Source organism: Sphaeramia orbicularis, chromosome 12 (assembly GCF_902148855.1).
Source record: "Sphaeramia orbicularis chromosome 12, fSphaOr1.1, whole genome shotgun sequence".
In the NCBI taxonomy this organism is placed as follows: Eukaryota; Metazoa; Chordata; class Actinopteri; order Kurtiformes; family Apogonidae; genus Sphaeramia; species Sphaeramia orbicularis.
The window spans coordinates 37,560,456-37,577,472 of record NC_043968.1 but is presented as its reverse complement, the minus strand read 5'-3'; the positions used below and the strand labels follow the sequence as shown (position 1 = coordinate 37,577,472).

Here is a 17,017-nt window from a genome sequence, read left to right as displayed (position 1 = left end):
CAGCAAGTTAGACTTTTCTGTGTATACAGTATATGTGCATTTGTTTTAGATCTGAAGGAATATGATGGTGTGCTTCTTGTCTGAGCTTTCCCTCTGGCAGTGCTTTGTTTGTGTGTACTTATAGGTTTTTTTTCTTTGGATTTTAGTCAATAAAGCCGAGATCATCTCTCTCAACATCTAACCATGTTTTTTTGCAAGGGGATAGTTAGAGTTTATTTATTTCAGAAACAGCAAGATATGGTTTGCTCATACATTTAGTTTTCTTTGGTTGAGAAATATTCCAAGAAAGATGTCTTTATGCCTTCTGGGAAGATAAATGTCGCTGACGTCTGACTGAAAGATCAAAAGGAAAAGAAAAAATAAGCCTGCACCATCAGCAGCAGGATCCCTTTTTTGCACCTTATAACAGACATGAAAAGAAGTCATAAATTGTTTTTTTTTTTCTCAGTTTAATTTTGCTTTCACACTTCACAGTATTATTCTGCATTCATTTACCATAACTGTCTCATAAATACACCTGAAAGGACAGTAATAACCAACCCTTTGGGTGATGATATTTCTAAAATGTGACAATTTTCGGCTCCTGTATGTTTTTTCAAAGGTAAATTAAATGTGAGATGGAACAGAGATTTCAAAGATGCCAGTTTAGAAAAGCTGTGCTTTTTTCAGTACTTTCTGGCATTTCGTATTTAAAAGCCCAGGAAATTAACTTTGAGGAAATACGGAGTAGCTGAGTGACTGTAGATTCATATTCATCGTTTGTGGTATCTATGGAAAAGTGGCATCAAGCCTGCATGATTTGAACAAAATATACATATGTTCAGAACTGAGATGGTTATATAAATGTGAGGATATATATTGAAGTTTACTTTTTAGCCAAATGGTTCCTATATCTTTTTTGTGTTAATAGGCTATGTATATTGCTTTTGTAGACATACAGTTTTCTTACTCAGCACTATTTCAATTAGTATTTAATGCCCATTTTCTATCAGAATTCCAAAAGTTGACTGGTAGTAGACTCTAAAATATGAGGATTTGATGTGTTTTCTTTGTCATACCTAATAGTGACATGTTGAGGTGTTGGACTGATTTTTACATTGTTTTGTGACAATTAAGATTCATTTGTGGTGAAAATACTTGTTAGTTAGCTCAGTTTGTGCTTCATCAGGATTTTTCTTTTAGTTTTGACTGATCCGCTCAAGTTCATATGGAAATGTTGACATTGAGAATGCGTTATGCATGTCTGAAACTAAGTAAATGTAAAAATCAGATTCACTGAAAATCAAATGCAAAGCAATTCAAATATACTAAACTGAAAATATCAGACGGGGTGTCATTTCCTGGTTAGAAGCCAGAATGGGCACCAAATGCTATTGATACTTGGTGAACTGTTCCTGTTTCAGACTTGAACAGGAGGCCATGAAGACACCATTGAAGTACTATATTGTGTCTCCTGTCATTGGGGTTGATTCTTACTGTCCTCACCAATCACAATACATGATGGTGTTCAACAGGTCAGAGCTTGCTTTTGCTCTGTTTCTGTAGTATACACCAAGCCAGTTTTCACAACTCCCACAAAGTCACACAAAGTCCCCCATCAGCGCCACAAATCACAGGGATGAGCTGCGCTGCAACCATTGTTTGCCCGTTGAGAGGGATTGAAGTGGTACTGAATGGAAGCTGACTGATAGTGGTTAGCTTCAACACCTAGGCTAGTTCACCCCACTGTTTATTACGGTGAGGCATAAACCAAGCTCCACTCATTCGCGTCTGTTGTCAGGGTAACCAGTGGAATCTGTGTCACCCTCTCATGTCATGAAATAAATGTTGCTTATAGTATTAAAATGAGGGACCATGTAAGCAAGCAGTGTAACAGGCGACGCATGCTGAAATGTAAATGATTGAGATGGTTCCCATTTGGTACACAGGTTTGTCTCTCTCTGTGCTTTGGATTAGGGGCTGAGTGGGCTAAGCTGACACTGAATAGACACACACTGCCAGTGATGCCGGGTGTCTGAGTAACACTGTACGGATTAACCATTGCACAAATGCTCTGCCCATCAAAGAGATCCTATGTCGGACACAAACACAGCAGTGCTGTTTCCCCCCTAGTCATATCATATAAAGGTGATTCATCTGCAATTATTGCACTGTGTGAGCAGATGTATTCTGCAACATTTCTGCTATGTTCAATGAGAGACTTGAACTCATTTATACAAGTATTTGACTAAGCTAGCTCATGTTTCTCCCCAGTTACTGAGCTGTAATTTGTTACCTTTTGTAGCACAGTAAAGTCTTTCAAAAGGATAAATTGCCTAGTCATAGAAGTCATGTGAAGTTAGCATCTCAGCTATCCAGCACAGCCTGATGGCCCCCACACACCTGCTGCCAGTCACTGGATTGAAATACACAAGCGGGTTGTGTGTTATAAGAAAAGTACTTGGACATGTTTCAGACTTACTACAATGAGTAGTCTAAAGATAGCTCTATTTTGTACTCCTGCCAGTAACTGAGTGTGCTTAGTGTAGTTTTGTGAAAAGTAGTATATCTTTATGTGTGGCAGAGGGAGCTGGTTCTCTCCTTACTTGAGATTTTACATCAGATTTCAAACTCTGCATGTGTCTTCCTGAATAGCTTTAAAAGCTGTAGAATACAGACCAAAACCCTAGAGTTTTGATAGTTTTGTCAGTAAAACAGATCACTTAAATATGTCACCTTATCTCTTCTTAGTAAAAACTAGATTAATATTGTATATTAAAAACTAAAAGATGGCCAGACAAAAGTAATTGCTGTCAGAAGTTGTCAGAAAATAATGAAATATTTATTTAATTAATTTATTTTATTTAATAGGGACAGTGCATATTAATGAACATCTACAACAATTGCAGCTGTAAATATGCCAGATTGTAGCAGCAGTGCTAATTTCCATCTGTAGTCCCTAATAAAATATTAAATCAATAAATCTGGAACTCTGCATTAAACAGTAACAAGTGTAATTCAGCCCTAATCTATGTGTCATCTTGTTTAGCTAAACCACATACAAACAACAAACAAATATGTCCCTAGTGTTAATTGCAATATGTACATGCCAGTTCTGTACACCACTCTGTATTATATATTCACTCTAATGAATATACACTGAACAAAGTATGTACACAAAAGGCCTATTTCTCAAATATTGCTCACAAATGTGTCTAAATCTGTGTTAGTGAGTACTTCTCCTTTGCTGAGATAATCCATTCACCTCACAGGTGTGGTATATCAAGATGCTGATTAGAGAGCATGACTATTGCACAGGTGTGGCTTAGACTGGCCACAATAAAAGGCCACTCTAATGTGCAGTTTTACTGTATTGGGTGGGGTGGGGGGGGTGGGGGGGTGTCATTATCTGGTGTGACCCCAATTTCCCTCACTCAGTGCAACACATCTCCTTTGCATAGAGCTGATCAGGTTGTTGACTGTGGCCTGACGAATGTTGGTCCACTCCTCTTCAATGGCTGTGCGAAGTTGCTGGATATTGGCAGGAACTGGAACACGCTGTCATATTCAGAACATCCCAAACATGCTCAATGGGTGACATGTCCGGTGAGTATGTTGGTCATCCAAGAACTGGGATGTTTTCAGCTTCCAGGAATTGTGTCCAGATCCTTCAACATGGCACAATGCATTATCATGCTGCAACATGAGGTGATGGTCGTGGATGAATGGTACAGCAATGGGCCTCAGGATCTCGTATCTCTGTGTATTCAAAATGCCATCAATAAAATGCACCTGTGTTTGTTGTCCATAACATACACCTCTGCCCATACCATAACCCCACCGCCATCATGGGCCACTCGATTCACAACATTGACATCAGCAAACTGCTCACCCACATAACACCATACACGCTGTCTGTCATCTGCCCTGTGCAGTGGAAACTGGGATTCATCTGTGAAGAGAACACCTCTCTCGAATGTGAGCATTTGCCCACTTAAGTCAGTTATGACGATGAACTGCAGTCAGGTTGAGACCCTAATGAGGACAATGACACATGACGACGCATGCAGATGAGCTTCCCTGAGATGGTTTCTGACAGTTTGTGCCGAAATTCTTTGGTTATGCAAACTGATTGTTGCAGCAGCTGTCCGGGTGGCTGGTCTCAGATGATCTTGGAGGTGAAGATGCTGGATGTGGAGGTCCTGGGCTGGTGTGTTTACACATGGTTTGTGGTTGTGAGGCCGGTTGGATGTACTGCCAGATTCTCTGAAATGCGTTTGGAGATGGCTTATGGTAGAGAAATGAACATTCAGTTGACAAGCAACAGCTCTGGTGGACATTCCTGCAGTCAGCATGCCAACTGCATGCTCCCTCAAAATTTGCGACATTTGTGGCATCATGCTGTATGATAAAACTGCACATTTTAGAGTGGCCTTTTATTGTGGCCAGCCTAAGGCACACCTGTGCAATAATCATGCTCTCTAATCAGTGTATTGGTATGCCACACCTGTGAGGTTGATGGATTACCTTGGCAAAGGAGAAGTGCTCACTAACACAGATTTAGACAAATTTATGAAAGAGAGAAATAGGCCTTTTGTGAACATAGAGAAGTTATAGATCTTTGAGTTCAGCTCATGAAAAATGGAAGCAAAAACAATAGTGTTGCGTTTCTATTTTTGTTCAGTGTATAATACATATACTAAATGACCAAATGTGTTCTTGTAATGTCACAACATAAACTCTGACCTTTAATTGAATACTCATTAGTCTGTTAAAACTCTAAAGCAACTCTCATCATCCACCTGTTCCAACGTTGACCATGACTTGTTACAGCAGGCATGATTTTCTTTTCTTTCTTTTTTTACTCTCCCTCACGTCTTCCCTGTCACCCTATGTCTCCATCACTTCCTCTTCTACACCCTTTAAATCTGTTTTACTATTCTTGTCTTTTTTCTCAAGATTACATCCTCACACATCTGTGTCATCACCCGGTCTGTTAGGCCTGCTTGAATGGGAGTGAGGACTGCTGGATAATCTTTAGTGTGGAAAGAACAGATTAAAATCTGAGATTACAAGAGGAGAGAGAGGAGGACGGATTACAACTCTTTTTTTTCTCCCAAAAAGCTTGCCGATATGTAATGCACGTTAAATAGAAACATGAAAGTGGTTGTGATTGTACAGAGCTGTTCTGGCATATGGTGAATGCATCTGGATGTTTATAGCTCTGTGTGTACATTGTTGTTTTTGTAAAAGTAGGTGCTGTATTTGAAGTCGTTAGTTGCTGCTGAGCTACCAAATGGATTGCCAACAGTTAATTGATTTTTAACTCAATATACATCAACAACTTTTCCTCACTAGAGAGTGTTTTGTATAGATTACTGAGTTTCCTGTGCTGTTGTTAACATTGCAGTAACGGAATCACCTCACAGTATGCAGCACATTTTAGTGTTTCTCTTTTTTAAATTTTTGGTTATACTGCAGCAAGGCACTGCTGAACTCAAATGAACTGTTATAATATATGAAATGTTCCATATCAACTCTGAATAGCAAATGTTTAAAAACAACTTACATTTGCTCCAGTAACTGTCATTTTATTTTCACGTGTCATTAGTGTTATTCATTTAGGGAGATTATCTTAATTACTGCAAACAGATTAGACCAGATGACTGAAAAGTTTGGCAGCTGTGCAAAAATCATGTGCACTGTTCTGGTAAGACTAGCGCATTGACCCATGGGGAATCATGGGTTCTAAATGTGGTACTTTTTATGCTGGGGAGAGCTGACTTTTGGGAAAAGATCTTCCACCTCCTGGACTTCATCATTGTCAATACCAAGGGTGGGATGTGAAAAGGGGGGATGTTTTTAAAATCCACAACCCGAACCTGAGGGGCAGTATCTCAAAAGACCATATCCCAACCCTTGAGGGGCAATATCCCGGTCCCCCAGCACGGATATTTGTTGCGTATTCACGGATGCTGTACCGCATTTGTCCTGCAGTTTCTGCCAAAGTGTAACATTACCCCATTGTTCTAAGTATAGGCAACATGATTCTGTTCATAGCAACATGATTGTAAGGCTATTGTATTCCAAAAATACTAATGTGTCCCAAAATATTGGTCCTATCAACTTGCCATTTTTGCTAGTCTGCTCCTTGACCAAAAATACATAAGTATGCCAAACTGCAGCAGTCGGTTCTTTCTGGATTTTGTGTGACACCCACACAAACACACACACACACGCACACACACGCACACACACACACACACACACACACACACACACACACACACACACACACACACACACAGAGTCCACTTCCCTTTTAAAATGTAAGATAACTTCATCATCATTCTTTGGACATGCACTTTCCAAAAGCTGTTAACTTGAAAAGTTGCAGCTTCAGTGCTGACTGAACCATTTCAGATTGGGTTCAGGTGTGGTTTAAAGGCTAAAGTTTCAATTTATGGCTTTTTCTTTTTTTTTTTTTTTTCTTTTTAAAGAATTGACATGAAAGCTTAGGTTTGTGAACACCCAAATTTTCTTTTTTTTATTTTATTTTATTTTATTTTTTACTTTTTGTGCTTTTGATACCATCACATTGATGAATGCCCCATTTGGATGAGGTTTTGGATTATTTGTTCATTAACTAATTTATTTTCCAAACCACTTAATCCTCAAGAGGGTTGCAGGAGTGCTAGAACCTATTCCAGCTACCATTCAGGCAGGACACACCCTGGATGTGCCGCCAGTTCATTGTAGTAGATGATGTGTTATTCTATCTATTCTGCATCTGGAGTTTGCATGTTCTCCCTGTGTCTGCGTGGGTTCTGTCCGGGTTCTCTGCCTTCCTCCCACCATCCAAAGATGTTTATGTTTATGCATTTGGCAGATGCTTTTTTCCAAAGCGACTTACAGGGGAAAACCAATCAAATTACTCAATCAACCAAATTTTATTTATATAGCGCCAGATCACAACAAGAAAGCTATCTCATGACACTTTATATATAGAGTTGGTCAAAACCAGACTCTAAGCCAATTTACCGAAACCCAACAGAATCCTCCAGAAGCAAACACTTGTGACTGGTGACAGTGGTGAGGAAAAACTTCCCTTTAACAGCAGAAACCTCGAGCAGACCCAGATTCCTGGAGGATGGCCGTCTGCCTTGACCAGTTGGGGTTAAAGAGAGAGGGTAAAGAAAGAGAAAAAGAGAGAGCGATAGAGATAGAGACTGGGGGAGAGGGGGAGTAGGGGGAGACACATGGAGGCAGTTGAGGATAAGTGAGTGATGATGATGATATGCAGTAATAGGTTGCTTGGTCAACCTAAATCACCCATAGGAGTGAATAGATGGATCGATGGATCGGTGTGTGTGTGTGTGTGTGTGTGTGTGTGTGTGTGTGTGTGTGTGTGTGTGTGTGTGTGTGCGCGCACGCATGTGCGCAACCTTAACTGTATCTTGGCTGTTCTCAAGATGTAAGGGTGTAGTCCCCATCCCTCCGGTCCTCTGGGAATATTATACCTGATCAAACTTTAAATTTGCAGCAAGTCTACAGAGGAATACACAATGAGAGTATGGGAGCAGGATATCTTAGTCAGTCTGACTCGGTGCCCCCTCCTCCCTCCCTCTTCCCTCTCTCCTCCCTCCATCTGTGGTTTGTTAATGAGTCTCTGGGGGCTTTTCCTCAACCATGACACTCTAACACTCTGACACTTTCATATGGACATCTCAGTCTGACAGACCACAGAGCACAGCAAGAAAAGTAGGGTTCTTTTGAATATCTTATCACAAGCCCACATATTGCAACCATCCAGTTTTCTAACTCACCAACTAAAAGGCAAATTTCCAAAAGTTATTTGAAGTTTTTAATGTTTTCCCAAATATTTGTTAACTTTTCTTTTTTTGAAATGTCTTATGTTTTAAAACCTGAATCAGTTTGCCGTTATCCCCCAATGTCTCACTGTGTCTAAACTGTGTCTAGGAGTTTTTAGAGCCACAATTTTCAGTACTTTGAGAAGAATCACTGCTAACACACAACTCTTTACACACCTTACACAACCTTGATTTTAGAATAGCTGTAATTAATTGAGTGGAATGTGTTAATTAATAGAGACACAATGTAAATGGGTTTTTTTCCAGCACAGAACCAGCAGAGAGCCAGAGAAGTGCCATGAAATTAAATGAAGTGGCTTAAATAAAAGTAATAATAATCATGGGAGCGGAAATGACAGTCATTTCAATCATGTTGTCTTGAAGGTGGTTATTTCTGAATATCCAGACCCTGAAAGAGTGTTAAAGTGATTTGATATTAAATAGAGAATATTATTAAAGTGGTGAAGATTGTCCAGGTACTGATCAGTTACATTTTTGTAGATCATCACAGATTGCATATTGATGTTACAGGTGTCATATCACTTCTGGGCAATGTGGACATGTTTGACTCTGTCAGCTATGAATTCAGCGTGTGGTTGGGTGTGTGCACAGAGCAAGCCTGTTTAGACTTGAAATCAGAGCAGTGATATAGTACTCAAGCTCATGCTGTTTACTTCCCCTCAGCCCAGCTTTAAGATTGGCCTCTGTACAGCTGTGAGTGTGTGGGTATTATCCAAGGTAGAACAAAGGTGAGGCTTTCAGCTCACTGTGAGGGTAGAGCCATATAAGGAGCATGCAGCACGCCTTTAGATCATATGCTTTCTTTGTATGGTAGAGTGTGTATTTCCCTTTACTTTTCTAACTCTGAGAAGTTACTGTAAAGGCCTAGAAATACACCAAAATTGAATTAAAAATATTTGGCTTGAGCTTGCCATCCTTTCTCAAATGCTTACAAAATCGCATGAAGTACAAACTAATTGTAAGGGTTCATAATTATGTGGATGCGTCTAAACCTTGCACACATTTTAATAACAATTAAATGATGACTAAGCGATTAATCAATAAAGACAATAATCATTACTTTCTGTGCTACAAACAATGACTAGTAATAATCACTGTATGGTTCAGATATTTAACTGCAGTATTGATTTTGCTATTGATATTGTCACAAATACTCTCTTAGTTTATAAAGCATCAGGCACCACTGATATTGTATTTTGTCCACACTAGGGATGCAAATTATCGATTAATTCATTAATCATTAGTCGGTTGCCCTTATCGATCAATTCACGATTAATTGATAAGCAGCGATTTTCCTGAGAACCTGAATTTCTTTTTCAATACGGTCTATAAGAATGAAAGCTAAATATTGATTGTACACTTCATGACAAAGGTATGTCATATTCCTGATTTATTGTACCATTGGATACAGTCAGTGTTTCCTGTGGAATTCATCCGTTGATGTGGCGGTGTGTAATGAGGGGGGGTGCACGCGCGTGACTTCCGCCGGATTGTGTGTGTGTGTGTGTGTGTGTGTGTGTGTGTGTGTGTGTGGTGGTGGGGGTGTATTCGCACGCGCGCAGTACGGTCGGGGGTTGCGTGCGTGTTGGTTAGTAACCGCGCGCGTGCGTGCGTGACTTTCCGTCCTGCCTCTATGGCATGGCCACTACAGCGTATTCAGCCGTCCTCGCGGACTCATGTTAACGCAGATCGTTATCATAGCGGCTTCGTCTTAACGCGGAATGATTTTATAACGCAAAGGAGAAATCTTTGCGGAGTGTTGCCGTGTAAACGTACCCACCGTTTCCATGTTAACAGAAGGCTAATCCGCGATGAAATCTTCCCGGAGTCGACTGAATCCGACGCCGTGTAAACGGCCCCTAATACTGTGGGGGTACTGGGCAGTCCGTGCCCCCGCAGAAGTGAAAGTGAAACTTTTCACTGACTGTAGACTACACCAGCCTCCAGGGAAAACGCTCCGATACCGACCCCGCATTTGTGCGTGTATTTATTCGGGGGTGTACCGCTGCCACAAACAGACAGGCTGGTGTGTGTCTGGCTCCACCATGTCCATACAGACATTCTAACTCATCAACGCCATGATCCGGTTCAGTGACCAGCTAGCCCAGCCGTGGCGCAGCGCGAACAAACCGGCAGCCTTTGGACAGGTGTGGACAGGCCGAAAAGGGCAATTAACCGACAATTAATAATTTAATCGAGCAAATTCTTATCGACAATTAATCATTAGTCGATTAATTGTTTACATCCCTAGTCCAAACCCCAAAATATATCCAATCTATTAAACTGTGAGACTGAGAAAGAAGGCAAAATCATCACATTGGTGAACTACAAATCATCAGATGTTTTGTGAATTTACATAAAACACTTCAAACTGTTGAAACACAGTGATGAAAATCATCCAATGCTACTTGAAAATACATACACTATTCAGTTCTGTTCAGAATTGCCTGAAGTCTCTTTTCCATTTTCTGTCTGTTCTGTTACTGTTTTCCCTTCTCTTCATTCTCAAGGGATAATTCACTCATATTTTTGGAGCCCCAAGGGGAAGATGTGCTCGTCTGCCGGCTCCTCTGCCCCACAGGAAGCTCCTCTTGGTGGTCACAGACGTAGACAGGAGGCTCTGATGAGCTGAATGTTATATTTCACCTTAAGCTGTATTTTTTTTTATCAGGTGATCTGAACTTCTTTGTATATTTGAGCTTAATTTGAATACAGTTGTGTTGCATATTAACACACCCAGGGGATATTGTGCTGCTAATAACAAGCCGTCACTGATGTTTTTTGTCTTTCTCTGCATAAATCTGTCTTTTAAATATTTTACTTTTCAAATTAATCTTGTCTCTTTGAGGGAATAAGAAATTATAAGACCTCAAATTAAAAGAGAGGCAATGAAAATATGGGTAAAATATATGAAAGGGCAGACGGAGCCACATTTTTCTGAAAAAACAAAAACAAAACCCAAAACAAAATAGCAATAATGTGATTAATTTCTAACACACTGCTGTGATTAGATTGTCTGGCAGCCCATGTAAAGCACAAGGTAATCTTATCAATGAATTTTATTGTTAAAGATGCAGTGTGAGACTGTGTCATAAATTATTCATGGGTAATACTTTTGCTCCCATTCAGTTAAATGTGTAAAAAGGATTCTGTCTGCGTACAACACTCCCCCCTCGCTGCATCTGCTTGTAATAGACTGAATGGATCAAATTGGATAGCAGGTGCAGAGATTTTCGTAAAGTGGATGTGGTTCTGTGGTGGAATGGTGCATTAGTTTCAGTGTTTGAGGTTTCACTGCAGCCCTCAGAAGTACAGTCATAATTTGTCAAGAATATTTATTTGTGTTTTTCTCAAGTGTGTTGGAACACAGTGCCCTGGCCAATTTTAAGTAGGCTGGCTGGATTGAGCCTTTTTAAGTGCCACTAATGTCTAAATGATGAGTCCATATTCATATTTGTCCATAGAGCTGCTGTACTGTTAGGAAAAAAATTAGGGAAACAGTACAACGACCTCTCTTTTAAACTATATCCTATTTTGGTATCACACCAATAACTGACGAATCACTGAAGAACCTCTTAAAAGTAATAACATATATCTCTATGAATACTTGAAGCTATGTCAGAGACTACATACTGATTTAGATGTGATGTAATAATAAATTGTGATGTGTACAAACAGGGCCAGTGTTTTTCTATCAGTGCACAAGTTAGGTTAAGGACATTACCTCTTATTTGTTTGTTCTTAGGTATTTTCCTTTGATTGGCTTAAGATCCTTGAGTTTAAAAGTATCTTTTACTAAATCTCTTGATTCCCCCAATCCTGTAATCTCTCCCCAATGCTCCAATACAGACCAGTTTTAATCAGTATTAATTTACTGTGCTGGTTGAGATATTGTGTGGCTTCATGCTAGGTGAGAGTCAACTTGTTGAAGCCCAATGTTGAATAATCCCTGACAAAATAAAGACAATGCATATTACATTGTGTGAAGCAAAAGACAATTAAATAATCATGTTTGCACAGTAGTAGAGCAAACGCAATATTCTTTATAACATATCACATACTGCCAATGGACCTACCAATGCCATGGACCTGTCAGTTAAGCCAGATTAATATAATTGTTTTGTCCTAAATTTGACAAAGGATCAACTTCATCATTTGAAGGAGCCCCATGTGATAACATTAAACCAGCTGTTTTGTCTGAGTAATGTCAGAAAAACAAAGCTGGTGAATTTAATAGACAGTTCAATAAATAAAAAAAACTCATCACATGAGGTGTTATGAGCACATTCATCTTTTGCCAGGGTCAGAAGAAGTGACTTATGGCATCAACAAATATTTAACTGTCAGTCAGCAAGGCTTTAGTTTTGTGCTTAACATCTTTAGCTTGAGTTATTGATCTTGTGCATTGATTTGTTCCTTCACTGTTATTGGATGGATGCTAATTGGTTTTTGACAAAGTATTACATCTCCTCTCTGTTGTCAGTTTTTATATTTACAGTGATTTGCTGCTGAGTTGCATCATTCGAGAGTGATGACATGCTTATGCTTGCTTTATTTTACCCCTGGCTCATGTTAGTTATAAGGTAGTTGATGAAATGGAGGCAGGATTAAATCACTTCTGACTTTGTGGTGGAAGAAACAGAAGGGAGGTTTCCATAAGGCAGATTCCTGTGTGTTGATGCCAGGCAGTCATTTTCCTATGGCAAGGTCGCTGCTCCCAGCTTCATCAGTGAGTCGCTCAGAGGGGCTGGTGTACTGGGATGCGGAATAACACATGGTGGTCCCTACTATAGTCCCTCTACAAATTAAATATACACCTGATATCACACACCAAGATGTTTAATGCAGAGAACTAAAGTAACGCATTAATGCTGACTGATGAATCTTTAACATCATCTTGTTATAAATGTGAGATCATTAACGCAGAAGAAGACTATGTGAATTTTGACAAATAAGAAAAGTGATTTTATGTTTCATCATTTATTTTATGTGTCACTGTGACATTCATACTCTCAGAGCATGAAGCCCTGGATACATGGTCCATGCATCCAGATCATTTGACCAGTTAGATGAAACCCACCAAGTCAGCTATATCCCCAAATCTGTTGTCAGTTTAGTGGTGACTGGAAGGTTAATTTACCCATTTTATCATCAGTGCTGGCAATGTTGTCACACAGTGCTCATTATCCTCACATCGTGTAGGACTACAATACACATACCTTGTCTTTTAGATGAGACCAGATGTTATGTAAATGAAACAACTAAGCCTTTATTGCATTAAACTTTTCCTTTTTTGAGAGGAATCTAATTTATAGCAGGTTTATAGCTGTAGTTTCCTCTAAGGAAAATATTTGGGTCTCTTGCAAAACATGCCCTGCATTCACATCAAGTCATACATTTTTTATTTCTGGTGAAGAAATCAACTGATGTTAGATCATGGAATTTCTTAATATGTCCATTCCCAGTGGATGAACAGAAAATGTATAATACTGAGACTGTTGCTTTGTTTGTGTTTTGGTCTGCATTTGCCTGTCTGTGTAATAATCTCTTTGGCCTCAATGCCAACCACGGTCACAGGATATGTAGTCAGCAGAGAGCTGCTCTATAAAAAACACACGTGTGTCCTCAGAGACATATGTTGCCTCTGTGTGTTAATAATTTCCGACACTTACGCTCAGACCCATTTTCCAGTGGATGTCCAATACGTGTGTGGACTGCTGAATGTGATGCACCAGCAGCTGCACATAGCCTATACTTTCCTGAATGTCCTGCACGAAGCAATTTATGGTGTGGCTGTTTGTGTGCGAAAGGCAATAAAGTGTTGGAAGTAAAACTGCTGGTTTGTATAAATTCCTGTATAAAATGTGATTCATGGCCTTGTGAGAGTCCTAATCCAACATCTGGGAAATGCTGTACAAAGAAAAATGTGACAGTCCCTGATACTTAAATATGAATGGTGTTTCTCTTAGTATGATACTTTGGATTTTTTTTTTATTCTGAGATACAAGAACAAGATAATAAACTGTTTGGTTGTGGATGATAACAGTGTCAAAATTTGTTATTTGAACATGTCACATTTGATTTATGACATCTTTTAACACTTAATTTAAGGCCAGTTAAAGATTAATCCTCACAAAAACCAGATGATTTGTTGATGATGGAAATGGCAGCTGTAGCTCCAATCAGTAAATGTTCAGTGTTTGTATCTAATACAGTCAGATCATAAAGAGGATGAGCTGTTTCATTCATTGTGTCTCTGGAGCTCTGGTTGGATTAATAGATGTGTTCTGTGTGGTGTTATGAGAACATTATCCATCTGTGCTCAGGCCGAACTGACAACCATCCATTTGCATGAATGGCTCTGTTACTAACTGCTTGATACTGTAGGTGTGTTTTTACACTGTTAGGGATGATAGTTGCTGAGTCTGTAGGATGCCTGAAAGGTTGTGCAGCTCCAAGCCGCAGGACACAATAATAGTGGCATAAAGGTGTATTCTATTCGTCTGTGTGTTAAGACAATAGAGCCAGAAAACCTGCCTTCAGGATGTGTCAGCAGTTGGCTCGTGTGTGTATTTTTGAGCTTAGAGCTATGTCTGTGTGCGCTTTGCTGCCGTGGCAACTAGAATTACCAAATACTAATATTTTAGGGTGCCTTACATAATCGTCTGCTTTTGTTAAAGTAGTAAGTGGAGTTTCAGTACAAGAGGCACTGGGGGCTGTATGCTTGGAGGCCTGGCTAGGCTCCACGCTGCTTCACTAAGTGACCATTGTGCAGTCTTATGGCAGATTTACTGTTTCATCAGCTGCTTCTTTTGCCTCTTCCCCCTCAGTCTAAATACAAGAATCCTCTCAAGACTGCACTCAATACTTGGTTAATCCTCTTGTTTTTCTTGTCTAGCTCTGCCCTTATTTTCTGCCCTTTTTTTCAAGGTGCCTCGTGCCTTTAACCAGAGATGAGACAGACACTTTAGTCACACGTATAGAGAAAAGCAGTCGAGTGGAAGATAAAAGAAACAGACATAGAATATAAATCTCAGAAACTGTGCTGAAAGCTTTTTTTACAAAATAGCCTGAAAACCTGTGCAGGAGAAAACCTTTCTGTGCTTTTTTTATTGTACCACAATGTCTTTTGAGTCCAAAGTGATATAACCTCCTTTATATCTATACCTCTTCATAGACTCTGCTGTAGGTATGCCACTTTAGTACTCTAGAAGAGTTTTCATTTTCTCTCTACAGCTGCTGAAAGGGGTTTTCACAGCTTTTCCCTTTCAGCATTGGCCATTGTCATACCTGAATTTGTAAGAGGTTATTCATCTCTAAGGCTTTACAGATAATGCAGGCATCAGATGGTGGTGTTCTAATATTAGCTCTTTTGAAGAAAAATTTCAAATAACATTATCTCTCTTCACCTTTGTTTTTTTTTTTGTTTGTTTTTTTTGTTACCAGGCAGAGCGCATTGGCTCTGATGTCAACATCCTCAGTATTCCAGTGCCCATTCGTCGTGGTGGTTCTGAGTCCAACCTAGACGTGGTGAACAGCGTTGGAAATGATGGAGTGGGCCTGGATTTCACCAAGGGAGCGCTGGGTATTGACAGCCTGCAGCAGAAGATCCTCAAGGTCAGTTTACTGTTTGATTTACATCTGATGTGGAGATGAAACAATGAATAAACACACAGGATAAAAAAAAAAACCCTAATCATTTATATTCTAACTTATTGCTCAGTTTTTACTTGTTTGTATTTTGCAACACAGTTACAAATTTGGCTTATCCAGAAATGAGCCAATATCCATTTAGATACCACAAACAATACAGCATTTACAAGTAACTCATATAACTATTACAGTAGTAGTTAGTTTGATTTACCTGAAATTGTGTTCAACTACTTCTTTTGCTGAATTTCATACAGGTGTCTCAGCTTTAAGATGAGAAGGTAGAAAATAATTTCACCATAAAAATATTCAGTGAATAGTCTTAATGGTTTATATAAGGGATACTCAACATGCTGTGACAGGAGTTAATAAACGAACAACAATGATTTGTTAAACAAATAAATATTAAGACGCCCATATCTCATCTTTTTTTTCCAATTACTTATTTTCACATTACCAGGCTTAATTTATTTACTAAATTAACTTGAGATAAGAGTGACACAAGGCTTATATGTCTTATAAACTACATATACAGTATTGCCACTTGTGACAAGTGTGACTACTTTTTAAATTTGTAAATGCTTGGTTACAATAATAATAAAAAAAACAAAGTTCCAGGTAGTTTATATTCATTGCATCCGCTCAGTGTATCTCCTCATCTTGTCTGTTCAGGTGACAGAGCAGATTAAAGTGGAGCAGACGGCTCGAGATGAAAATGTTGCAGAGTACCTGAAATTGATGAACAACGCAGAGAAGCAGCAGGTAGCGCGCATTCGTCAGATCTTTGAAAAGAAGAACCAGAAGTCGGCGCACACCATCGCCCGGCTTCAGAGGAAATTGGAACAGTACCACCGTCGCATGAAAGACAGTGACAGCAATGGCAAGCACACCCACAAGGATGGTAACCACAAAGAGTCTGGGACTCACAGCAAGGAGGGCAGCCTGCGGGACGTAAGCACTAGTGGACGGCACCAGACACTAGACAAAGTGAAGACCATCGGACCAGGAGTGACACTTTCACCACCATTCTTCTTTAACAAGCCACGGGAGTTCGCCAACCTCATCAGGAATAAGTTTGGTAGCGCCGACAATATTGCCCACCTAAAGAGCTCCATGGAGTCAGGGTCAGGGCTGCAGGTGGACGGTGGGGCTCGAGGTCTGAGTGGTAGCGCCACCACAGTAGCCAAGCCAACTAAGTACCAGAGTGATGATGAGTGCTCTATTGGTTCAACTGGGTCCGCGGATTCTAATGGTAATCCAGCTGGTGGCTCTGGGACTGGGTCTGGAGGTCCCGGGAGGTCTGAATCCAACGGACGTCTGGTTGAGGTGCTGGAGATGGTCCGAGAGATCAGGGAGGCCCAGGCACAGCTGGCCGAGGACATCGAGAGTCTGAATGCACAGTTCAAACAAGACCACAGCTGCTTGTCACAGGTGCTTCAGGAGGAGAGATACAGGTGAGAACAGCATCAGAAAACAGGTTTATCCAGTCAAGAGGA

General features: G+C 40.0%; 1 protein-coding gene across 4 annotated transcripts in view; it reads left to right on the top strand.

The window, feature by feature from the left end:
* The window catches only part of LOC115429644 (transmembrane and coiled-coil domain protein 3), a 44,523-nt gene that overhangs the window by 21,973 nt on the left and 5,533 nt on the right, over positions 1-17,017 (top strand). For all 4 annotated transcript variants that reach the window (XM_030149270.1, XM_030149272.1, XM_030149271.1 and 1 more), the window contains 2 exons: positions 15,318-15,488; positions 16,194-16,975. In XM_030149270.1, coding sequence (XP_030005130.1) covers positions 15,318-15,488; positions 16,194-16,975 — 953 coding nt within the window. The remainder of the gene's footprint in view (positions 1-15,317; positions 15,489-16,193; positions 16,976-17,017) is intronic.